Source organism: Balaenoptera acutorostrata, chromosome 18 (genome assembly GCF_949987535.1).
Source record: "Balaenoptera acutorostrata chromosome 18, mBalAcu1.1, whole genome shotgun sequence".
Classification (NCBI taxonomy): Eukaryota; Metazoa; Chordata; class Mammalia; order Artiodactyla; family Balaenopteridae; genus Balaenoptera; species Balaenoptera acutorostrata.
The window spans coordinates 28,207,191-28,234,244 of record NC_080081.1 but is presented as its reverse complement, the minus strand read 5'-3'; the positions used below and the strand labels follow the sequence as shown (position 1 = coordinate 28,234,244).

Sequence of the window (27,054 nt, the reverse complement as noted above, 5' to 3'; positions counted from 1 at the left end):
TACATGATCTTCTTGTCTACCTCATGCACAATCAGCAGGCATCTTCAACTACAAGGAAACAAAGCTACCAATGTGAAATGAGTAAAATTTTAAATATATAATTTTAGGACCTAAATATCACATAGGTACTTACTTATCTAGGGTTCTAATAGGAATAAAAACCACAAGCTATGTTATATTGCATCTTATATTGTTATATTTATCACAAAACAGAAAGTGCTCCAATATTTGGAAGAATAAAAAAAAAGCCACAATTTCCCCCTAAAGACAAAGGTCACATGAACAGTGGAACTAGACAAAGAATTTAGGCCCTTGCAGCCATTCCTTCTTCCTCCACCTCCCAAAAGTCCTGTTTAAAAATTAAGGTAGAGTCTGATTGGCAAGCTTTCAAACGGAGAACAGAGTTTAAAAGTAATAGCTCAGGGACTTCCCTGGTGGCACATTGGTTAAGAATCCGCCTGCCAATGCAGGGGACACGGGTTTGAGTCCTGGTCCGGGAAGATCCCACATACCACGGAGCAACTAAGCCCGTTCACCACAACTACTGAGCCCACACGCCACAACTACTGAAGCCCGTGCACTCTAGGGCCCGTGTGCCACAACTACTGAGCCCGCATGCTGCAACTACTGAAGCCTGCATGCCTAGAGCCCGTGCTCCACAACAAGAGAAGCTACAGCAATGAGAAGCCTGTGCACCGCAACGAAGAGTAGCTCCCGCTCACAACTAGAGAAAGCCCGCACGCAGCAACAAAGACTCAACACAGCCAAAAAAAAAAAAAGCTCGTATTAACACAATTTTAAAGAAAGGTTTTTTGTGTGTGTTTATTTTATTGAACTAACCATGCATTTGTATTTAAAAATTGTGCTGAAAATTCTTGCTGTGATACCTAGAAATTCTTAATAGAAAATACCCAAGTGCTGGGCAGCATATGTAAATTGAAGAGGAACAGGTTCTTTTTTGTGATAAGTCTCTAAAAAGGGCTAACCCACATCTATATTCACTGCCTGAAGATGGACTACTCTTTTTACTGTGGAATAAATTCCATTCTATTTGATAAATATATCTCATTTCAATTCCATGCAGAAATGCCCTAATTTTCTGCCCTAAAAGATCAGCCTCAAAGTTGACATGACATAAATGGCGATCCTAATCTTTCATGGAAGGAGAGAACCTTGAGACATGCTAGACATGCTATTTTGTATCTTTTTAACGTTCTCAGAGGAATAAAGGATTTATACCTTTTCCCCAAATATACTAACCTTAACAACAACAATAAAATCTCAATAGTATAAAAGAATGCAACTGTTGTTGGGTGAACAAAAGCATACTTAAAAATCTCTGAACTAATAGTATCTATACATTTTTCACTATAGTTAAATCAATCTCTCTCTCTCAGTATGAAGAACAACACAAAACAAAAAACCGTGATCCAGCCACTCTGTAATTATTGCTCAGATGATAGTTATAGAGGACTAATGTATGCTGAGAGGTGATGAGGAAGGAAAACAAAGTAGAAGACATTATCCTTGTTCTCACGCAGTTCATAATCTTTCTGACAACCTTACCGCTTAGTCATTAGCATGCACTACAGGCTCCTAAAATATCTTATCAATACAATAAAGGCAAGTTGACAGAAAAGTGCAGTAAGTAACTGTCCACCCCCAATTAGCTGAATACCCAGAGAAGGGCCCCTCAGGCAGCTGAGGGGCCTGAGCACACCCGGCTGTCACAGTCTGGCCCCAGGGTATCATCAGGCTCCCCTGACAGTCTACAAGTTCCCCTTCCGGGAAAACCGAAGGGCACAGCAGAATCAGTCAACGGATCAGGCTGGGGTCAAATACCAGGAATCATGGCATTTGTCAGAGCAGAACCGTGAGAAACAAAAAAGGCCGGAAAAGGTCAAGACGAGAGAACAGCCAAGGCTAGCAAGAGCAGAGGTGCTGCTGAGGAAGCTGAAAGCCAGGTGTAGTACTGGCACAGCCTGAGACGCAGACCTGTGAACCCGCGAGGGGCACAGCTCACCGCCAGCATGGAGACAGGGAAGGGCAGGACACTTGGTTCAGGTAAGGCGACTCAGACCAGAAACATCGTCCTGGAGCCGGGCAAGCCCTGGCACTGCCTCCTCTTTTCCTCTTCCTCTCTCTCAGTCTCTAGTACAATTTTGGAAAACTTCAGGAAATCCCCCTGCTCTCCTCATTTGGAGAATGCCAGGAATCTCTGACTTGCTGCCCTCTTAAACCCTATATACCTTAAGCTTCAAGAAAGCTCAAGATCTTAATTCCCTGGTCAGTTCCCTCCAAGCAGCAGTATAAAGTATTAGAGTGTAAGGACTCCTTCCTTCTGCCATGTCCCAGAGGAAAAATACACACACACACACACACAAACACTCACACTTTATACAGATACACACTGAGTTCATTAAAAAAAAAACAAACATGTCTTGGGCATTCCCTGGCGGTCCAGTGGTTAGAACTCTGCGCTTCCATCACAGGGGGCATGGGTTTGATCCCTGGTTGGGGAAATAAGATCCCGCAAGCCGTGTGGTACGGCCAAAAAAAAAAAAAATGTATTCATTCCAAGGAGCTGGTAGATTAACTGAGCATGACAGTCAGAGCCGGTCAGAATACGATGTAATCCTTAAAACAGTATGATAAAAGAACCATCTTGGAAATCTCGGAGAGTCTCATAGATAAACTGACAACTGGGCTCGATCTCAAAGGATGGGTAGGGATTAACCAGGTAGAATAAAAACAGAGAGGCTAATGGGGAGGACCAGGGAAGGCAAAGGAAAAGACATCAGCAAAGGTACATGTCATAACATGGCAAATCTCGGCCCAGGGAGAAATTCAGCATGGCCACAGCAGTGTATAAGAAGAAGGCTGGAGAGGTGCTAAGAAGGCTAAGCTGAAGTCATATGAGTAAAGAGGCTCCCATACTATACTAAGAAATTTGGGCTTCAATTTGTGAGCAATGGGAAATCACCAAAGGTTATTAAGCAAGGCAGTGAGATGATCAAAGTTATATTTTAGAATTCAGGCAACAATAAAGCAGATGCTCCAGGGTTGAGAGAGGAAAAGAAGAGCAATCAGTCGGAAGATTGTTAAAATCGGCTAAGCACGAAATCATGTGGATCTAAACTAGTGGGAACAAGAAGATGCGTTACCGAGGCATTTAATAGGTAGGATAGAATATACTGAACAGTTAGGTGTGGGGTGAGGACAAGGGGTGGAGAAACACAGGAAGACTGAAGTTTTTATCTCAGGCAACTGGACAAGTAGTAAAGCCATGAAGGAGGATAGGAACAAAGCAAGAGGATAAACAATCTTTTGTGTGGGATACAGTTATTTAGACACAAACCTCTACCGGTTCTTTGTGCTACATGCTGTGCCAAGGACATACAATTATTTCCTTTAATCCTCAAAGCAGTACATTATCCACATTTTATATAAAGAAAGCAATGGTCCCAACAGGTCAAGTAATTTATCGAATGTTATTTCTCTACTTATTTAATTATTCAGCAAGTATTTATCAAGTGCCTCTCAGGTGCTGGGGTTTTGCAAGTGAAGGACATAGGCAGCAAGGCTGGACTCAAGTCATCGTCTGCTTTCAGTTTTCATGTCACCTCAGAAGAGTTATTTGAGAACAAGCCTTCTGCACTTCAAGTTAGTTGATTCGAAATACTTAAGAATTGCTAACAATGTATTTGCAAACATTAATGTGAAGTACATTGAATTTAATGTTGAATACTTTCAAGCATTCACCTCATAAAGCCACTGTTAAACATTAAAGAAAGAGAAGGGAGGGAGGGAGGAAGCAGCCCTTTGCTTCTGCACCTTCTACTTCCTTACTCTTTTTTTTTTTAACATCTTTATTGGAGTATAATTGCTTTACAATGGTGTGTTAGTTTCTGCTGTATAACAAAGTGAATCAGCTATACGTATACATATATCCCCATATCCCCTCCCTCTTGCGTCTCCCTCCCACCCTCCCTATCCCACCCCTCTAGGTGGACACAAAGCACCGAGCTGATCTCGCTGTGCTATGCGGCTGCTTCCCACTAGCTATCTATTTTACATTTGGTAGTGTATATATGTCCATGCTACTCTCTCACTTCATCCCAGCTTACCCTTCCCCCTCCCTGTGTCCTCAAGTCCATTCTCTACGTCTGTGTCTTTATTCCTGTCCTGCCCCTAGGTTCTTCAGAACCATTTTTTTCTTTTTTTTAGATTCCATATATATGTGTTAGCATACAATATTTGTTTTTCTCTTTCTGACTTACTTCACTCTGTATGACAGTCTCTAGGTCCATCCACCTCACTACAAATAACTCAATTTCGTTTCTTTTTATGGCTGAGTAATATTCCATTGTATATATGTGCCACATCTTCTTCATCCATTCATCTGTCAATAGACACTTAGGTTGCTTCCATATCCTGGCTATTGTAAATAGAGCTGCAATGAACATTGTGGTACATGACTCTTTTTGAATTATGGTTTTCTCAGGGTATATGCCCAGTAGTGGGATTGCTGGGTAGTTCTATTTTTAGTTTTTTAAGGAACCTCCATACTGTTCTCCATAGTGGCTGTATCAATTTACATTCCCACCAATAGGGCAAGAGGGTTCCCTTTTCTCCACACCCTCTCCAGCATTTATTGTTTGTAGATTGTTTGATGATGGCCATTCTGACTGGTGTGAGGTGATACCTCATTGTAGTTTTGATTTGCATTTCTCTAATGATCAGTGATGTTGAGCATCCTTTCATGTGTTTGTTGGCAATCTGTATATCTTCTTTGGAGAAATGTCTATTTAGGTCTTCTGCCCATTTTTGGATTGGGTTGTTTGCTTTTTTGATATTGAGCTGCATGAGCTGCCTGTATATTTTGGAGATTAATCCTTTGTCAGCTGCTTTATCTGCAAATATTTTCTCCCATTCTGAGGGTTGTCTTTTTGTCTTGCTTATGGTTTCCTTTGCTGTGCAAAAGCTTTTAAGTTTCATTAGGTCCCATTTGTTTATTTTTGTTTTTATTTCCATTTCTCTAGGAGGTGGGTCAAAAAGGATCTTGCTGTGATTTACGTCATAGAGCGTTCTGCCTATGTTTTCTTAACTGTAGTGATAAAATCATGGCATGGCGAAGCAATATAGCATGTGATTATGAGCACAGGCTCCAGAGCCAGACTCTCTAGAACTGAACTCTGGCTTTGTCTACTTACTAGCACTGTGATTTGGGGGAAGATATTTAAACTTTTTGTATCTCAGTTTTTATCTTTTGTGAAATGTGGTCAGTAGTAGTACCAATCTTACAGGTTCCGGTGAGGTTTAAATGAGTTAAAACTTGAGACGTACTTATAACAGAGCCCATACTTAATGCACAACCAATGTTACAGTATTACTGTCTTAGCCTTTATCACTGAAATTACCATGTTTGTTTAGTTGCTTGACCTCTTGTTCTGTCTTCTCCATTCTAAACTCCACAAGAGTAAGGTCACAAGGACAACCTCAGAGGGCTGCTTTAGATTGGATGGTCAGGAAAAGCCTCTCTGACTCTGATGACAAAAGGAGACGGCCACATAACGATGCGGAAGCAAAACATTCTAAGCAGAGGGAAAAAGTTCAGCATGTTTTAGAAACAGGAGAAGACCAGTATGGCTAGAGCAGGATTAGCTGGGGGAATAAGAATGAGATGAAGTGGAATAAGCAAGCATAGACTAGTTGGTGAAGAGTCTGGATTTTATTTTAGGAAAGCACTGGATAGTTTCAGATAGGAGATTTAATAGTGTGATTTATACTTTATAAAAAGCAATTTTTAGCATGGTGAAAATGAACTGGGTAGGGAAAAGAGAGACAGAGTGGAAGCAGGGAAACTTGAATCCAGGTACTGTTGTCTCCAGAACTAAGCATTTATTTAACTACCGTGCTTTGTGGTGAATTTAAGGTATAGGATCTTGAGTGAAAGTATAAAATAGATAGATGGAAACACTAATCTACAGTTTAGGAGAAAAGGCAAGGCCAAAGATTTAGATTTTATTTTGTAATCTCTGACATATAAGTAGATGATTATTAAAGCCATGGGAGTTGATAAGAAGGCTCAAGGAACACAAATACAACAAGGGAAGAACGTGCAGGTTATGACTTATGAAGTCTGTTCTTTCCTCCTCAGAGCACTTTTTTCATGTACTAATAACAGGAAATAATGCTCACCATCTAGAGAGTATCTGGAGCCTTTATCTTCCCCCAGAAGGAGCTGAGGCATGGGTGAAGACTGGTCCATAATGATAAGCCTTGGGGCTGCTGGGCAGTAAAAATGATGCTTAACACTACCATACTATCAAACCCACAGATCTCACTAAAGATACAATGACATTCCCAAACACATATTTATAGAAAGGAAAGCCATTAATCCAATTATAACCAGGTTTGATTTAAATGACCTATGGAATTTTGTATATGGAGCTTTATACCCTACGCTTTAAGGTAAGTTAGAAGCTAAGGGCATGGACATCTGCTCTGCTAAAGCCTCATAATAGGCGGCAACGTGGCACAAACTCTGCCTAGCATGACTAGAGCAAAAAAATGTCACAACTGAACAGAGAGATCTCAGAGAGAGGGCATGGGACTCTCAAATGCTTTACAAATCAATTCTTCATACCCCTTCGAGCGAAAAAATCACTAAGGAACTCCTCTCTCTATCATGGACAAATATATCACACTTCCTGGCACAGTTTAGGAATAGAGAAATGCAATTCTAAAGTCCTCCCTTCAGCTTCTTATTCTTGTTTCTTATCATGTGGAGGTGTGACACTTGGCATTCCCCATTAAACAGGAGACTGAGAACAGGCCTTTCTGCTTAGAGCAGAATGTAGTGGAGTACTAGATGTAGTGGAATCGTGCTAACCAGCTCTTTAAGTGGGATGATGACGGTCACAATGGAGAGATGTGCAAATTACACAGAGGACCTCTGCTCTGCTGAGTTTGAGAAGGAAGCCACCGAGTTTCTTGAGCATGACTTGTGGCTGCTCTGGAGACAAGGAACTAGAGCTGAAGGGACCTCTTAATACTCCTAACCGCTCAAGCTGTTTCCTCTTGCTCAGAATGCCTTCCTCTTCACTGAAATCTCCATCGTTCAAAGCTGGGCTCAAGTCCTGCCCCTTAGATAAAGACTCTCGTCACTCCAACCAACTGGCCATTCTCTGAACTCATATTGCTGTCTCTGCTATTTGACTTAGTAACTATTTAGTATTTAATTGTTCCATGTATTTTTTCTCTTGTCTTCATTAGATTATGAACTTCCTGGAGGCAAGGATTATGTTTTGTTGGTTTTAATCAGAGAACAGTAATAATTCCATATACTCATCACCCACATTCAAGAATTATCAAGATTTTACCTCATTTCACACATATATGTATATATATCCCTTTTTTTGTTAAAATATACTATAGTTCATATTTTAGTATGCATTTCTAAAGAAAACATGGACATTTTGATAAGGAACCATAAGACCTAAACAAAATTAACAGTAATTCCTTGGTATCGTCTAATACCTAGTTCGTATTCAAATATATTCAATTGGCTCAAAAATGTCTTCTGACATTTGTTATTAATCAATATCCAAACAAAATCCAGGTACTGCATTTGGTTATTATATCTCTTAGTCCTCTTTTATTGTAAATCAGGCTTCCCCTCCCATTTTGCCAATGATTTAATGAAGAAATCTGGTCATTTTTCCAATTGACTATACCATATTCTGGATTTGTCTGTCTGTTTTCTCATAGTCTTGGGAGCTACGTTTTTATTCATTTACTCAACAAATATATCTAGGATCAGAATATTAGCCAAAATGCTATAAAATGCAGGGCTACAACAGCGAATAAAACTATAGTCCTCACTCAAACAGAAGAACATGAAACAAATAATTACACAAAACATTAATTATTAGTAATTGGGATATGTGCTAAAAAGGGAAAGTACAAGGTAGTAAGAGAAATTACAGCAAGGGAACCTAACCTACTTTAGGGGTCAGAAAGAGTATTTATTTTGTATAGTTCAAAGCACCTAGGATACTGTCAAGTAAATAAACTTTTAGTATTTCTGGGTTGGTTGGGAGAGTAAGTTTTCTTTGCATAACAGTCTTGTAAACTAAAGGACATTACCACCACCTCGAGTTCTGAATATCAAATCTGATTCTCTTAGGAGTCCATGTTAGAGAAAACTGAAAGGGCAAACAGACGGCTTTCTCCAGGTGAAACAAATTAAAAGACAGACAAATTCAGGAAGTCTTTGGCTACATCAAGTCAAAGAAAAAGATCACATTTTTCTGGACCACCAGTTTAGATATCGAGACAATGAATTTTTGACAAGGAATAGAATGGATATTATTGAAACCTAGAAGAGTATGATAAGTAGGATACCTGCCACACTGCTCAAGAGGGCTTTTAAGTTAAAGTTGAGAAAGGAAAAATATCCAGGTACACTTTAAGACTGGATATAATGGAGGGTAAAATATAGACTAGAAAAACAATAGCAGAGGAGATAAATGATAATCCAGATTTCATTTTAAAGATTATAGCACTGTTTTTAAAAATTATAAAATATATTACTTTTATACAATACTATCTACTTGAGACCAAGGTAAATGTCTAAGTCCCCCTTGTTGACACCAGATGTTAGTCTAGTTTTGGGGCAATAGCATGATATTTGCTTGAGTGTCCTAAAAAGAAATACCTTCTGCTATGGACTGAATTGTGTTCCCAACTTCCCCACCAAATTCATTTGTTGAAGCCCTAAACACCAATGTGACTATATTCAGAGACAGGGTCTTCAGGAGGTAATTCAGGTTAAATGAGACCATAAAGATGAGGCCCTAATCCAACAGGACTGGCATCCTCATAAGAAGAAGAAGAGAGACCAGAGTGTGCGCGCTCTCTCTCTCTCTGACATGTGAAGACATAGTGAGAAGGCAGCTGTCTGCAAGCCAAAAAGAGAGCCCTTGCCAGAAACCGAAATTGCTGAACCTTGATCTGGGATTTCTAGCCTCCAGAACTGCAAGAAAATAAATACCCAATGTTTAAGCCACCCTGTCTATAGTATTTTGTTATGGCAGTCCAAGCTAACAAATATACCTTCCTAATTTTTTTCCTCTCTAGTATCTAAATTTTAAAGCTCTCTCTTCTGCATGATTTGTAGAATATGTCTGCACAACCTGAAAGATACATCAGAAACTAAGGTCATGTGTATAAAAAGTATATCTTGACACCTAACCAAGTAGACAAGAGAAAAATAATTTGTCAAGGCACTTCCTAATCAAGGGAATGAAATGGAATAGATGGTTTTTATTTGCTTGCATTTACTTTTAAACTCTTGAAATTTCACATTCTTTTCAATACGAATAGGAGCTCTCTTCAGGTGAACCAGATCTGGGTATTTTCAGCTGTGGTCAGCTTCTCTCTGAATCCCACTAGGGTTTGGTGATGCAGAGTAAACAAGGCTATAAATCAAAAGCCATGCTTTTAATACCTCAATGCATTGCAAATTGATCAGGAATAGGGGTCAGTTCAAACCATTTTTTAAGTGAAACTGTTCCCTTCCCCTGAAGGGAAGGAATGGAAGTTAAAGATAGCAAATCCCAAAGTTATATGGGATTCAGAAGTGTGGTTGCTTGTTAGAATAGACAGCGGTGAGGTTTCTTTAGCTAAGATTCTTCAATTGTTTATCAGGCAGGAGTCATGGCTATTTAAAAACACACATCCTGGTGGCTAGTATTAAATCTGAGATCTGGTGGGCAACTTTTCAAGAAATAAAAGCTACAAACAAAATGGCTTTCGTTCCATTTAGCCTGCCGTGGGAAATGGCTAATGGACAAGCATTACTATGACCGGCAAGGCGAGCTGCCAATAAATGAGAAGAGCAGAGATTCAAACCGCCACATAATAATGGCAACACTTCTTAAGTTTATTTCACTAGTTCATCAAAGTAGGACATTATCTGAAGTGAAAGAAAAATGAGGTTGGAGAGCACAGGGGAAGGAACTATTTAAAAGTAAAAGCTATGCTTCTTTCTCTATTGGTTAGTTATCTCTGCTTTGAGTAATTATGGTTTATTTCTACCATTTCCTGATACTACACTTGTTTTACTGAAGGCAATATTTTCTCCTTTTCAAATGACAAGCAGAGAACTACCTCTGGTAGGATAAATTTCCACTGTTTGTTTATGTCTGTCTTTGTCTTTTTCCATCAGGAAAAAATGAAGTCTAATGGTTGGATGGGAAGAAAGTGTGGAGTTCTGATATGCCACTCCTCAGAGGGATGGGGGCCATATTCTCTTTTCACTTGTCATTTTTTTTCCTAGAAGAATAACAACCTTAAGCACTGTCTCCCATCTTTTCTCAATCTTCAAGTCTTAACTCTCAATGGTTTCTTATCATTTTAAACTAACTGTTAAGTGGGTCAATAGTTCCAACTGCTTACCTTCTGGAACGGAGTGAAAACTATCCCATCATAAAAGAATGAATTCATTTAATTGTATAGTTCAAATCAGTCCAAAATTCAACAAATGATGCCTTAAAATTCTATTTCAGATAGGCTTTTTAGTGTAATGGGTAGTGTAATAGTTTTCAATGTAATGTAACAGAACACAGATTCCGGGGCTGGACTACATTGGTTCAAATCCTATTTCCACCACTTACTAGCAGTGCAGATTTAGAAAAATTAATTTGATCTCTATGCCTCCATTTCATCATCTGTAAATGGAGAATAATAATAGTTCTACATCACAGGTTGTTGTACCTGGCAAAGAGAAAGCACTATATGAATTTTAACTATGATTATTTCAGAAAACGTCTAAAGGGCATTATGTTACTCTCCCTACTCTGTTAGGACCACTAAACAGTTACATGTAAAACCAAGTGAAGGCTCACCTATCTTAGGTCACATAAAACAATCCTCTTGCTAATCAGATAAGGAAAAAGGATAAGAGGGAAATCTTTTCTTCAACACTAGCCTTAACTGAGACTAAGATTTTACTAGTAACATAAGTATACACTTGATGTTTAGAGGTAAGACATTCTATTTAAACTTACATGCTTCAATGAAAAGAGTCAAATGACAAACACAAACTATAACAGCAGCTTATTCTAAAACATTGACATAACCTGAAACATTGCTCTGTTAGCAAAATACATACTTCTGGGGTGATCTGTTATCAACTTCAGCTTTCAGTCGTAAATTCTCCCTCACCAGGCCACCATTTTCCAATTTCAATTTTTTATTTGCCTTAGAAAAAAAAAAAAAGTGTTGAAAATAATTAAGCACAAGTTAAAACAAAAGTGCCTTGTAAAAATAATGACATGAGCCATCTGTATTTTTTAGAGCAACAATATCAGAAAACTGAATACTAGAACATGTCTTCAGAAACTTAAAATCACTGTTGAGAATGACTTGTGAAACTGTGAACACAACCAAGCATTTTTAATCCATATTCCCCAAGCACTCTGCAAATCCCCTATCCAGGGAAATAAACGGAACTATGTTAGTCAGCTTAGAGTCATTAAGGGACTAAACTAATGGCAAATATGTTTTTTTCTTTTCCTTTTTCACATAACTAAATACTCTAAGCATGATAACATTATACCACATGCAATTATTCACAAAACTAATGCTAAGAATCTTGAGCTATGAGATTGATTTTTGGTTGCTATTTAAAAATAGTTTTTAGTGATAACATAGCTTGCTTTCTTCAAAATGGCTTTCTCAAATGCTCTGGCTCACAACTTCTGGGACTCTTAGAATTGAATCAATGTTTTCTAATAAATTCTATGGATTCTCTTTTGATTTAAAAAAAAAAATCCCAAGTATGATTTTCTTTTTTGAGTTCTATGATACCTAAAAACTGCCTGACAAAACATTAATTGCTAGAAACTCTAGACGCTCAATATTGAATCTTGACAGCCCAAAAAGTAGTGTGTCTACTGTAGTCTTCTTAAAAGCTACTTCATTTAAACCCCCTAGTCATTGTGTTTTTCAATTCCAACAAAAAATAAGACTTCCTAGACTAGGAACCAATCTTACCAACCTGGCAAGAGAAATTCATTGTCTGACTAGAACACTAACATTCAAAGTGAAGGGGTCACAAGAACATTTGTCAACAAACAGGTTTAAACCAAGAAAACTTGAAAACAGATTTTAAAAATCTGACCAATAATTTCTAGAACTTTTGACTATATTATTTGCCCATCAACACACAAATGCCCTAAGAGGATGACAAGAGAAGCAGGACAGAGGACACTCTTCTGGGCAACAAGCCTAACTCTCTCACTTAGACTCATCTAGGTTCCTTTTGAGCTCGAGCACCTGCTTATCTTCGTGGGTGCAAACCAACCAGGATTGTGGAGGGTTAATTCTTTAAGTGATTGATAAATACCATTACTGCCCCTCTGAAGACACAGGAAAAGTAATTTACTTCCTCATACACACAAACAATGAATTAGGCCCTCATAAGAGGAGGCACTTAGTGAATGCTTTTTGATGATGAATGACAGGCTTAAATTAGAACCTCATTTGATTTCTTTTCCCCATCCCCTCTGTCAAGGTCTCTCACCAGTCCTGTGGCTCTCTAAGATTCTCTTTATGGGCTGGCTAGTTCCTCAACTATTAGAGACAGTTTCAAGTTCAGGAGAATCAGGTGGGTAAAGTTACAAAGGGGAGAGTTCTGCCTATTTGTTGCACCTAAAAGAGTAATGAAGACTTCAGCTAACTATTATTTTTTGCATTCTCAACACTGGCTTCATAATTGTTCAAAACTCACTTAGCCCTGGAAACATTAGAAAAAAAGTCCAGGACTGGTTCAAGATGGCGGAGTAGAAGGACATTCTCTCACTCCCTTTTGCGAGAACACTGGAATTACAACTAACTGCTGAACAATTATTGACAGGAAGACACTGGAACTCACCAAAAAAGATACCCCACATCCAAAGACAAAGGAGAAGCCACAATGAGATGGTAGGAGGGGCGCAATCCCAGTAAAATCAAATCCCATAACTGCTGGGTGGGTGACTCACAAACTGGAGAACACTTATACCACAGAAGTCCACCCACTGGAGTGAAGGTTCTGAGCCCCACGTCAGGCTTCTGAACCTGGGGGTCTGGCAACAGGAAGAGGAATTCCTAGAGAATCAGACTTTGAAGGCTAGTGGGATTTGACTGCAGGACTTTGACAGGACAGGGGGAAGCAGAGACTCCACTCTTGGAGGGCACACACAAAGTAGTGTGTGCATCGGGAAGCAGGGGAAGGAGCAGTGACCCCATAGGAGACTGAACCAGACCTACCTGCTAGTGTTGGAGGGTCTCCTGCAGAGGTGGGGGGTAGCTGGGGCTCACCGTGAGGACAAGGACACTGGCAGCAGAAGTTCCGGGAAGTACTCCTTGGCGTGAGCCCTCCCAGAGTCCACCATTAGCCCTACCAAACAGCCCAGGTAGGCTCCAGTGCTGGGTCGCCTCAGGCAAAACAACCAACAGGGAGGGGACTCAGCCCCACCTATCAGCAGACAAGCGGATTAAAGTTTTATGAGCTCTGCCCACCAGAGCAACAGTCAGCTCTACCCACCACCAGTCCTTCCCATCAGGAAACATGCACAAGCCTCTTAGATAGACTCATCCACCAGAGGGCAGACAGCAGAAGCAAGAAGAACTACAATCCTGCAGCCTATGAACAAAAAGCACATTCACAGAAAGAAAGACAAGATGAAAAGGCAGAGGGCTATGTACCAGATGAAGGAACAAGATAAAACCCCAGAAAAACAACTAAATGAAGTGGAGATAGGCAACCTTCCAGAAAAAGAATTCAGAATAATGATAGTGAAGATGATCCAGGACCTCGGAAAAAGAATGGAGGCAAAGATCGAGAAGATGCAAGAAATGTTCAACAAAGATCTAGAAGAATTAAAGAACAAACAAACAGAGATGAACAATACAATAACTGAAATGAAAACTACACTAGAAGGAATCAATAGCAGAATAACTGAGGCAGAAGAACGGATAAGTGACCTGGAAGACAGAATGGTGGAATTCACTGCTGCGGAACAGAATAAAGAAAAAAGAATGGAAAGAAATGAAGACAGCCTAAGAGACCTCTGGGACAACATTAAATGCAACAACATTCCCATTATAGGGGTCCCAGAAGGAGAAGAGAGAGAGAAAGGACCCGAGAAAATATTTGAAGAGATTATAGTCGAAAACTTCCCTAACATGGGAAAGGAAATAGCCACCCAAGTCCAGGAAGCGCAGAGTCCCATACAGGATAAACCCAAGGAGAAACACGCCGAGACACATAGTAATCAAATTGGCAAAAACTAAAGACAAAGAAAAATTATTGAAAGCAGCAAGGGAAAAATGACAAATAACATACAAGGGAACTCCCATAAGGTTAACAGCTGATTTCTCAGCAGAAACTCTACAACCCAGAAAGGAGTGGCATGATATACTTAAAGTGATGAAAGGGAAGAACCTACAACCAAGATTACTCTACTTGGCAAGGATCTCATTCAGATTCGATGGAGAAATCAAAAGCTTTACAGACAAGCAAAAGCTAAGAGAATTCAGCACCACCAAACCAGCTCTACAACAAATGCTAAAGGAACTTCTCTAAGTGGGAAACACAAGAGAAGAAAAGGACCTACAAAAACAAACCCAAAAGAATTAAGAAAATGGTCATAGGAACATACATATCGATAATTACCTTAAACGTGAATGGATTAAATGCCCCAACCAAAAGACACAGGCTTGCTGAATGGATTCAAAAACAAGACCCATATATATGCTGTCTACAAGAGACCCACTTCAGACCTAGGGACACATACAGACTGAAAGGGAGGGGATGGAAAAAGATATGCCAAGCAAATGGAAATCAAAAGAAAGCTGGAGTAGCAATACTCATATCAGATAAAATAGACTTTAAAATAAAGAATGTTACAAGAGACAAGGAAGGACACTACATAATGATCAAGGGAGCAATCCAAGAAGAAGATATAACAATTATAAATATATATGCACCCAACATAGGAGCACCTCAATACATAAGGCAAATGTAACAGCTATAAAAGAGGAAATCGACAGTAACACAATAATAGTGGGGGACTTAAACACCTCACTTACACCAATGGACAGATCATCCAAACAGAAAATTAATAAGGATACACAAGCTTTAAATGACACAACAGACCAGATAGATTTAATTGATATTTAGAGGACATTCCATCCAAAAACAGCAGATTACACTTTCTTCTCAAGTATGCACGGAACATTCTCCAGGATAGATCACATCTTGGGTCACAAATCAAACCTCAGTAAATTTAAGAAAACTGAAATCATATCAAGCATCTTTTCTGACCACAACGCTTTGAGATTAGAAATGAATTACAGGGAAAAAAACGTAAAAAACACAAACACATGGAGGCTAAACAATATGTTACTAAATAACCAAGCGATCACTGAAGAAATCAAAGAGGAAATCAAAAAATACCTAGAGACAAATGACAATGAAAACACGATGATCCAAAACCTATGGGATGTGGCAAAAGCAGTTCTAAGAGGGAAGTTTATAGCTATACAAGCCTACCTCAAGAAACAAGAAAAATCTCAAATAATCAATCTAACCTTACAATTAAAGGAACTAGAGAAAGAAGAACAAACAAAACCCAAAGTTAGCAGAAGGAAAGAAATCATAAAGATCAGAGCAGAAATAAATGAAATAGAAACAAAGAAAACAATAGCAAGGATCAATACAATTAAAAGCTGGTTCTTTGAGAAGATAAACAAAATTGATAAACCATTAGCCAGACTCATCAAGAAAAAGAGGGAGAGGACTCAAATCAATCAAATTAGAAATGAAAAAGGAGAAGTTACAACAGATACCGCAGAAATACAAAGCATCCTAGGAGACTACTACAAGCAACTCTATGCCAATAAAATGGACAACCTGGAAGAAATGGACAAATCCTTAGAAAGGTATAACCTTCCAAGCCTTAACCAGGAAGAAATAGAAAATATGAACAGACCAATCACAAGGAATGTCATTGAAACTGTGATTAAAAATCTTCCAACAGGGGCTTCCCTGGTGGCGCAGTGGTTGAGAACCTGCCTGCTAGTGCAGGAGACGCGGGTTCGGGCCCTGGCCTGGGAAGATCCCACGTGCCGCGGAGCGGCTGGGCCCGTGAGCCACAGTTGCTGAGCCTGCGCGTCTGGAGCCTGTGCTCCGCAGCGGGAGAGGCCGCGATGGTGAGAGGCCTGCGCAGCGCGATGAAGAGTGGCCCCCACTTGCCACAACTAGAGAAAGCCCTCGCACAGAAACGAAGACCCAACACAGCCAAAAATAAATTAATTAATTAAAAAAAAAAAAAAATCTTCCAACAAAAAAAAAAAAAAAAAAAATCTTCCAACAAACAAAAGTCCAGGACCAGATGCCTTCACAGGTGAATTCTATCAAACATTTAGAGAAGAGCTAACACTCATCCTTCTCAAACTCTTCCAAAAAATTACAGAGGAAGGAACACTCCCAAACTCATTCTATGAGGCCACCATCACCCTGATACCAAAACCAGACAAAGATACTACAAAAAGAGAAAATTACAAACCAATACCACTGATGAATACAGATGCAAAAATCCTCAACAAAATACTAGCAAACAGAATCCAACAACACATTAAAAGGATCATACACCATGATCAGGTGGGATTTATCCCAGGGATGCAAGGATTCTTCAATATACACAAATCAATCTATGTGATACACCATATTAACAAACTGAAGAATAAAAACCATATGATCATCTCAATAGATGCAGAAAAAGCTTTTGACAAAATTCAACACCCATTTATGATAAAAACCCTCCAGAAAGTGGCCATAGAGGGAACCTACCTCAACATAATAAAGGCCACACACGACAAAACCACAGCAAACACCATTCTCAATGGTGAAAAACTGAAAGCATTTCCTCTAAGATCAGGAACAAGACAAGGATGTCCACTCTCACCACTATTATTCAACATAGCTTTGGAAGTCCTAGCCACGGCAATCAGAGAAGAAAAAGAAATAAAAGGAATACAAATTGGAAAAGAAGTAAAACTGTCACTGTTTGCAGGTGACATAATACTATACATAGAGAACCCTAAAGATGTCACCAGAAAACTACTAGAACTAATCAATGAATTTGTAAAGTAGCAGGACACAAAGTTAATGCACAGAAATCTCCTGCATTCCTATACACTAATGATGAAAAATCTGAAAGAGAAATTAAGGAAACACTCTCATTTACCATTGCAACAAAAAGAATAAAATACCTAGGAATAAACCTACCTAGGGAGACAAAAGACCTGTATGCAGAAAACTATAAGACACTGATGAAAGAAATTAAAGATGATACCCACAGATGGAGAGATATACCATGTTCTTGCATTGGAAGAATCAATACTGTGAAAATGACTATACTATCCAAAGCAACCTACAGATTCAATGCAATCCCTATCAAATTACCAATGGCATTTTTTACGGAACTAGAACAAAAGATCTTAAAATTTGTATGGAGACACAAAAGACCCCGAATAGCCAAAGCAGTCTCGAGGGAAAAAAACGGAGCTGGAGGAATCAGACTCCTTGACTTCAGACTATACTACAACGCTACAGTAATCAAGACAATACGGTACTGGCACAAAAACAAAAACATAGATCAATGGAACAAGATCGAAAGCCCAGAGATAAACCCATGCACCTATGGTCAACTAATCTATGACAAAGGAGGCAAGGATGTACAATGGAGAAAAGGCAGTCTCTTCAATAAGTGGTGCTGGGAAAACTGGACAGCTACATGTAAAAGAATGAAATTAGAACACTCCCTAACACCATACACATTAATAAACTCAAAATGGATTCAGACCTAAATGTAAGACCGGACACTATAAAACTCTTAGAGGAAAACATAGGAAGAACACTCTTTGACATAAATCACAGCAAGATCTTTTTTGATCCACCTCCTAGAGTAATGGAAATAAAAACAAAAGTAAACAAATGGGACCTAATGAAACTTAAAAGCTTTTGCACAGCAAAGGAAACCATAAACAGGACAAAAAGACAACCCTTAAAATGGGAGAAAATATTTGCACATGAATCAATGGACAAAGGATTAATCTCCAAAATATATAAACAGCTCATGCAGCTCAATATTAAAGAAACAAACAACCCAATCCAAAAATGGACCAAAGACCTAAATAGACATTTCTCCAAAGAAGACATACAGATGGCCAAGAAGCACATGAAAAGCTGCTCAACGTCACTAATTATTCGAGAAATGCAAATCAAAACTACAATGAGGTATCACCTCACACCAGTTAGAATGGGCATCATCAGAAATCTACAAACAACAAATGCTGGAGAGGTTGTGGAGAAAAGGAAACCCTCTTGCACTGTTGGTGGGAATGTAAATTGATACAGCCACTATGAAGAACAGTATAGAGGTTCCTTAAAAATCTAAAAATAGAATTACCATATGATCCAGCAATCCCACTACTGGGCATAAACCCAGAGAAAACCATAATTCAAAAGGACACATGCACCTCAATGTTCAATGCAGCATTATTTACAATAGCCAGGTCATGGAAGCAACCTAAATGCCCATCGACAGATGAATGGATAAAGAAGATGTGGTATATATATACAATGGAGTATTACTCAGCCATAAAAAGGAACGAAATTGGGTCATTTGTAGAGACGTGGAGGGATCTAGAGACTGTCATACAGAGTGAAGTAAGTCAGAAAGAGAGAAACAAATATCGTGTATTAACACATATATGTGGAACCTAGAAAAATGGTACAGATGAACCGGTTTGCAGGGCAGAAATTGAGACACAGATGTAGAGAACAAACGTATGGACACCAAGGGGGGAATGTGGCGGGGGGTGGTGGTGGGGGTGTGATGAAATGGGTGATTGTGATTGACATGTATACACTGATGTGTATAAAAGGGATGACTAATAAGAACCTGCTGTATAAAAAAATTAATAAGATAAAATTCAAAAATTCAAAAAAAAAAGAAAAAAAGTCCATTTCACTCGTTCTAGGTAGTCCTTTATTCTGAATGTTTAGTACTCCTATATTTGATTTACACTATGTTATTATTTTGTATTTTACATTCAAGTTTTGCCTCTGCAGTCCATGTTTTTAAATTTATTTATGTCCCAGCTTATTGCCTAATTCTACCTAATACCTTCACTGGGCAACCAAAATGGGCTTATTAAATATCCCAGATAATTGTGAGGTCTCAGGGTAGCTCTGGGTATTGAATTTAACATGTGACCTTTAAAAGAACAAAGAAAAACTGTATTTTATGTAGTTCTCTTTTACATACATCTCTTATACCACTCTTTTTTTTTCCCTATACCACTCTTATAAGCCCAGAGTAAAGTTTTCATACACATCTTCATGCTCTAAGAAACATTTATTGCCAAAAATTTAAATGCAATTCAATAACTATAAAAGAGACCCTATAGAACTTAGTGATCATTCAGGAAGAAGAAAAGTTAAAGGGGACATGGCTGATTGATAAATACTGTGACTTCCCAGCTGTATTTCCTTTTCATGTCCTCTTCTCTTCTTAAACAAAATGCTAATGTTGGCTACCGAAAACCAAAGAAATTACACACTTCCCCTAAACTTGTAACAAACTCGGTGTAATTATGTCTGCAGTTTCTTTATTCTCTAAAAGCACTAAGTTCCCTTCTTTGTCTCATCTTGGCCTTTTCTGAGCCTAAATGGCATTTATTTTACACGTGGGTATGCAATTTGACTTAGTATTCACACTAAGTTGCAGATGCTTCTCTGCTACTTAACCTCACTGAAGATCAGTATGTGGTAGCACATCTTTAAAATATCATATGGAGCATTAATGATTTCAGGAGGCAGGATTTAGTAATTCAGCACAGTAACAGCATTTTAAGAGAATGCAGATGGGCTGAATGGGTGGTTGTGGACCTGGATACCACAAAACCATCTCTATTCAGCACAAGACTCCACTGTGGATAAACTTGAAGCCAAGCTAAAGGCTAGTCCCTTTGGCCAGCAAAGCTCTACAGCACTTATTACCTCTAGTGCTGACAGCATGGATCTCATCTCCTTTCCTAGACTGGAAAATCCTAGAGGTTTGCCCTTTTCACCTATGCTTTCTTTATCTTGTTGTATGGATGGAAGAATAACTGGAAAAAATGAACCTGCCTCATAAGGCAAATATTCTTTTGCATGGAGTAGTCTAAAGCAGCTACTCACAGCTCTCTTGGAATTAGTCATTAAATCTTTAACTATTTACAATATTTAAAAAATCAGAGAATGGTAGTGCTAGAAAAGATACGGTCTAAACCTTTCATTCTATAGGTAGGGAAATGGACAGGTGTTTGTCTTTATGCATACAGGGCAGTCACTAACATAAGCTTAAAAAACAAAATTCAGCCAAACAACGAAAGGAATAGAAATACATCCTTTAAATTGATGTCACTCTTGCACAAGAAGATGCAAACTCATATAGAGGCACTACAGAGTCTCTAATTATAGTCACAAATGGAACCACCTGATATTTCTTGGCAGCTAATAACATTTAAGGAGAAAAAGTTTTCCGATTCCTTATAAATGCTCATCCAGGGATTTCTGTCCTTTCCCCCCAAATCATCTAATGATGACTCAAAATAATATGGTGACTTATACTTTTGAAGGTACTTAAAATACTACAGAATTTTAAAAACAACCACAACTTACCTCCTTCAACTTTTCCACATCATCTTTCACTTTTTCATAGATTTCATTAGCTGTTCTAAGTTTTTTCTTCCACTCTGCTACAGTTTCTGGGTCAATTTTACTTGGATTATCTGCAACTGGATGTTTGTCTTCATTTTGGTTGCCCTGCATCAAGGTTAAAGGATCCAGAATAGTCTTGATCTGTGACTCCAAGCTGAGATTTTTACTCTTAAGCTCTTCTACCTCTTTCTGTAGACAATCTATTTCATCCTGAAAAACCATTGCATAGCCATCAGGTAGACAGAGACACTAAACACATACATATGCTACAGTGAGGCCAATGTGCTTTTAAATTTTATACTCAAAATTCTGTAGATACATAGATTCTTTATGAGTCAGAATAGCTTTGCAGACAGAAAGTCACATATAGTTGAAATTCTCAAAATGTATTTTGACTCTGATAAAAATAGGCATTTCCATTGCTTTTATTTTAATTCAATGATAGTTTGTGATTTAAAAAAATTTAAACGTCGAATCTTTGATTCTATTTTAGATATCCAGAAAACACGAAAAGGCACATGAATTCAACAAGGAAGCAGATTCCTCAGAAGAAAATTCTGAGGCATGTTTAATTGCTTTACTGAGGGGAATTTAAAAATACAGTTTTGATCAAGATTTATAGTTTTGTTTGATGTCTATATTTTTGCTTCTATATTTGAAGTAGGAGTAAAACCATATACCATGTCCTTTCACATTCCACTTCAGAATAGTACCTGTAGTTATTTTTAACTCTTCTACATTCTGGATCTTTAATTACTGCTAAGACTATTCCAAGTATTAGTTTTCCCCATGTGGAACTGCTTGCCACCTTAAATCCAGTAACTAAACATTTGGGGCTAGAACTCTTTTCTGTGATACAATTTATTCATCTATAATGGATATTTCATCTTAAACTAAGATTGTCAGAAATTCTGTTGTTAGAAAATAAACTTCAATATGCCAGTGATCTTCTAAAGGATTAATTTGATTAGTATCTAAGTGTGATAAATATTAGGTAAATAAGAATACGTTTCAGAGCTAACACAGATAGTGCTATTTACTATTTTACATTACAATACATTTCAAGTTAAATGGCATTATAAAATGAGAAAATCGCTTTACTTGTTTGAATTAATATGTTAATGAATAAACAAATATAAACAGGAAAACATATATGAATGAACATTTATTCAGTCATTTATTTATGTCCCACTTTATTTCAAAAAATTTTTGAAGCAGCTGAAGTAGTTTCCATTTACATAGTATAACTTAAAGATATTTTGTGTCAAAAGAAGAGAGCAATAATATCCCTCATTTAGTCGATATAAAATGACAACTGGGCTTAATGTTTATTCAAAAGTATATGTATTCCATTAACATGAAGCTAATTTAGAAAAAATTCCATCACCATGTCAAATCACCTTCACAGGAAGAAAACCACTGCATGATCTCACATATATGTGGAATCTAAAAGAGTCAAACACATAGAAGCAGAGTTAAACAGTGGTTACCAAGCGTGCAAGGTGGAGGAAATGGAGAGGTGGGAGAAATAGGGAGCTGGTTCAAGGGGTGCTAACTTGCAGTTATACAGGATAGAAATAGTCTAGAGATTTACTGTATAACATGATGACTACAGTTAATAATACTGTACTGTATACTGGAAATCTGCGAAGAGAGTAGATTTCAGGTACTCTCACCCCACACACAAAGTAACGATGTGAGGAGACAGCTATGTTAATTAGCTTGATTGATGTAATCACTTCACCATGTATATGTATATCAAAACATGTTATACACCTTAAATATACACAATTTTTATTAAAAAAAAAAAAAACGCTGTTTTACATGGGGGAAAAAAAAAAAAGAATTAGGAAATAGCATATCTCACACCAAAAATCTCTTTGCTGGCAGCTGACATAAGTATATTTTCTTCACCAGAACTGATCAGACTTATAATTAGCAGTGAATTTATAGGTAGAAACAAAAACAGAATGATGGTTCTAGTTCCTGTTTGCCAGACCATTCACAATGCCTCATGGCTGCTGGAAGACTGACTTTTACAAGGGAGTTTCCTTTATCTCCCACCCCTTGAGGGAGTAACTTACAAAACAATGTTTCTGTTGAGGACAAATTTAAAATTAAAAGAAAGAAAAAAAGGAAATGTTTCTGTCTGTTCCTTTCCTCTATTTGAAATAGGAAAGGGAAAAAGAAAAAGAATTTATCAAATAAGATATTTTTAAACTGGCATTTAAACTAAGATTTCATTAGATGCTTACTCTAAGAAGTCCAGGGACTGATAGCTCAGTTTTACCTTGAATTCAGTGCTGTCATCATTTAACATTTTAATTATTATTTACCTCATATTCTTTGTGGAGTAATTCAAGTCTAGTTTTCCGAAGGTGCTTCCTGACTGTATGGCTTAGTATAGGTTCACTTTCACTTGTTCCTCCTATAGGGGAAAAAAGCGCTAACTTTTCATTCAGATTTGGGTAGAATGACAATTAAAATGAACTCTTTTCTTATTGTTCTATATAGTTCTCTAGCTTAATTTCTACCCTTTTCCTTATAACCACGTGGGCTGCCATCTAGGCCTCTTCTGTACTTTAATCCTGAGAAAAGATAAATAACACCATAAGAAACATCTTCAAAAAATATCATGTTGTGTTTACTTACCTATGTATCTTATTATATTAAATTCAATGAAGGCAAAGGCTATATTTTATTAATGATCACATTTGGATGACTGCAAATTTTGAGTACCAGATAACTGTTAATGATAAAATCAATGATTACATTTACAGCTAACCAATAAGTTGTATAAATAATATATTATCAATATTATCTGTACATGATATAATTATCAAATACGTATTATCTGTATATATCACATATATGATACATATATTATGATATATATTATTATAACCAATGTATTCATTCAAACATATGTGGTTACACAACTGAAAATATTAATGTGTCTTTTCACTGATTCTAACAACCCAGTTACGATGGATTATAAATCACAGCACTGTCTGCCCATAATAACTCACACAAACACATTCAAAATGTTTTCTTCCTGAGAGCTCTTCACTTATGCTGTGGTTACCTTCTCTGTACTTCTTAGCATCATGATAGCAAAGGCATTTACAGATATTCTTTTTCCGGATGTTCTATCCAAATGGCAGGATGGATGACCCATTTTACTTGAGAGAATTTATGAAATATCACTTAGATGTGAATGAATAAAGGAGGGAGAAGGGATGTGAAAAGAAGCTGGGGAAAAAACATTCAAATTATTTTAATCAACAAAACTCATATTCCGCAAGGAAAGACCTGACTCCTGGTAAAGGTCAGTGCAGGTAAGAAAGTAGAGGCTAAGGTTGACACTACAGTTTCCAGCACAGCAGAGAAATATTCCTCTAGCAGACTTCATCCAGGTACTCAAGAAGGAAACCTTGGAGCCACCTCTGATTCCCCTTTCAGATCGCTTAGTTCCAAAGTTCCACTGGTTGTTGTTCTAGCATATATACCTCCCTTTCCATTATAAAAATTTTAGTTAAGTCCATTTTGCCTAACTTGGGACTATTACGATGACTTCTTAAGTTTTCTGAAAGGTTTTTTTCTATGATTCATGTTATCATGAATTCACTTTCAATTTTTCCTAAAGCAAAACCAAATAAAAATCATTTAATTTTAACAATCTAAGAGAAATAACACTAAAAAGGCTCTTTAAATGTTTTATTTTTCAAGAATCTTCTATTTCAAGTTTTATCCCCCCTCTTACCTACACCACTGTAGCACTGAATGTTCTTTTTTAATCCCTTAATCTAGACTCAGATTCTCCTTCACCTGGGCAAGAGCGTCCAACCTGATGTACTCACGTCCCGTTTCTCCCCTAGAGCCCAACCTGCATACCATCCCCTGAGTGATACTCCTTACGCACATTTTGGACTGTGCCATCTCCTTGCTCAGACCATCATGCCCACCTCGCCCTTCTCACCCACACAGCAGTTCCCCGATTTAGTCTGTCACTCAAGATGCTCTGCACTGATACACTACCAAACAGATAACAGATAGCTAGTGGGAAGCAGCCTCAAAGCACAAGGAGATCAGCTCAGTGCTTTGTGACCATCTAGAGGGGTGGGATAGGGAGGGTGGGAGGGAGGGAGATGCAAGAGGGAAGAGATATGGGGACATATGTATATGTATAACTGATTCACTTTGTTATAAAGCAGAAATTGACACACCATTGTAAAGCAATTATACGCCAATAAAGATGTTAAAAAAAATAAAAATAAAGTCTCAATTTACATTTTCAGTCTTATTTCAATAGTCAGACCCAAACTAGACTACTGATCATTTCCAAAAACATGCCTTACTTTCCTACTTCTAAACTGTAGTGCATGCTATTCCCTCTGCATGAAAGGCCCTCCCTAATCTTTACCAATTGAAAACTTATCCATCCTTAAATCTCCATCTTAAAGGCCACCTGCGTCATGGATCCCTTCTCAAGGTTCCTAGCTGAACTTCCTTGTTTAAACTCTGTGGACCTTTCTGTTTGTTTGTTTTTGGCTGTTAGCATCTGCTGCTTTAAACCATTAATATTTTGGTCCACACGCACAGCATCTACCAGAATGAAAGTTCCAGGAGGCTCTGAGACTTCTCATATTGCTCTGTGCTCCTCAGTTGCTCCACTTACAGATTATGCCAAATGACCAATCCATCCAGTAGGATATCAGCAAAATAACATCACTGAAAATTGTCTATTTCAGTCTTCCTCCAAATAGACACTATTTAAGATTGTTTCAAATCTATTTCTATGTGTTTATAAAATAGACCCTTACCAATAATCTCTTTGCAAGGATTTTCAGGAGTGATGGGGACTCTGCAGGCTGGACATTGGCTATTATTCTTCAACCACAAATCGATACAAACTGAACAAAATACATGGTTGTTGATGCATATGACAGGCTGGCGTACCTTTGAAAAAAGAAACATTACTTTTAGTACAGGGCAACAGTCATAACGAGAATCTCAATAGTTTTAGCTTAGAGCAAATCTCTTCTCTAGAGTACAGCAGTAGGTGCTTTAAGAGGAAGTATAATATCTAGGATTCATAAAAACGCTGCTTGTGTTACCACATTGTTTCTTACACATGTATAATACAGATACTAGCTTAGATATCTGGTCATAGAGACTGAAACTTTGAACACATCATGAAATGGTTTTATTTTGTTCCAAACCACACTTATTGCCAAAAAGAAAATGCACTTTGTTCCACTAAGGCTGGGGCAATTTTCCTTCAACTATTCTATTTTCGGATCACGAAATGTCAGAATTAGAAGGTTCTTTAAAGATTATTTAGTCCAACCACCCATATGACATTCAATACTTGAAATCCTTCCCTCAAGTCATTCCACTATATTACAGAGCAATAGCAATCAACAATTTAGCACTGATTCTTACTAGAAAGTCCCCAAAACCAGAGGCATGAAAGCTACAACAATCCTAAAAGACATGACATACACTCATGTGGTTTACAATCTAAATAGCAAACAATGCTGACAGAAATACTGAAATACACCGAATACACAAATCTTTGACTCAGTGTAATCAAATACAAATAACAATACTTTACATTTATATTGTCTTATATTTTACAATGGGTGTTCCATGCATTCTCTCTCTCTCTCAATAACCCTGTGAGATAAACAGTAAATATACTTTACTAATAAGGAAACCAAGGTGTGAGGATATTAGGTGGCCTGCTCAGGGTTAACGACGTAGGCGTTCTGACTGTGTGTAGCTGTTTTATGAGGGAAAATGGAAGAGAAGCTGTTTTAGTCTTCTACTTATTTGTTTACATATTTATTGTAAATTTATATTTATCTCCCCTTTTAGACTGGAAACTCCATAAGAGCAAGAACTTCTTTTGTTTCATTCATTTCTGAATCCCTGGTACCTAGAAGACAGCTTAGTACACAGTAGGTACTCAATAAAGGCTTGTTGAATGAAGTAATTGCTATTAGGACAGTACTTAAAATTCAATTTATTGGGGAACTTGCCAGAGGGAATAGGCAATTCTTTCACATTTTGCTGTAAAGAAGAGAGCATAAAAATATGGCCATCATAAGAAATGATAACAGGAATGACACAGTAAAAAGGGGATATTAACTAATGATGGAGGAAGAGGGGGAGGGATTAGAGCCATATATAGCAAAGTCCCTAAGAGGTCAAGAGGGGAGTGAGAT

General features: G+C 37.8%; 1 protein-coding gene across 3 annotated transcripts in view; it reads right to left on the bottom strand.

Annotated features, from left to right (window-relative positions):
* The window catches only part of OBI1 (ORC ubiquitin ligase 1), a 45,445-nt gene that overhangs the window by 10,193 nt on the left and 8,198 nt on the right, over nucleotides 1-27,054 (bottom strand). The window contains exons 2-5 of one of the 3 annotated variants that reach the window (XM_007186242.2): nucleotides 25,648-25,783; nucleotides 23,161-23,252; nucleotides 20,786-21,034; nucleotides 11,180-11,268 (exon numbers count right to left, since the gene is read on the bottom strand). In XM_007186242.2, coding sequence (XP_007186304.2) covers nucleotides 11,180-11,268; nucleotides 20,786-21,034; nucleotides 23,161-23,252; nucleotides 25,648-25,783 — 566 coding nt within the window. Of the gene's footprint in view, nucleotides 1-11,179; nucleotides 11,269-20,785; nucleotides 21,035-22,211; nucleotides 22,271-23,160; nucleotides 23,253-25,647; nucleotides 25,784-27,054 lie in introns of those variants that run through there. The other 2 variants (XM_057533210.1, XM_057533212.1) reach the window with 2 other exon arrangements.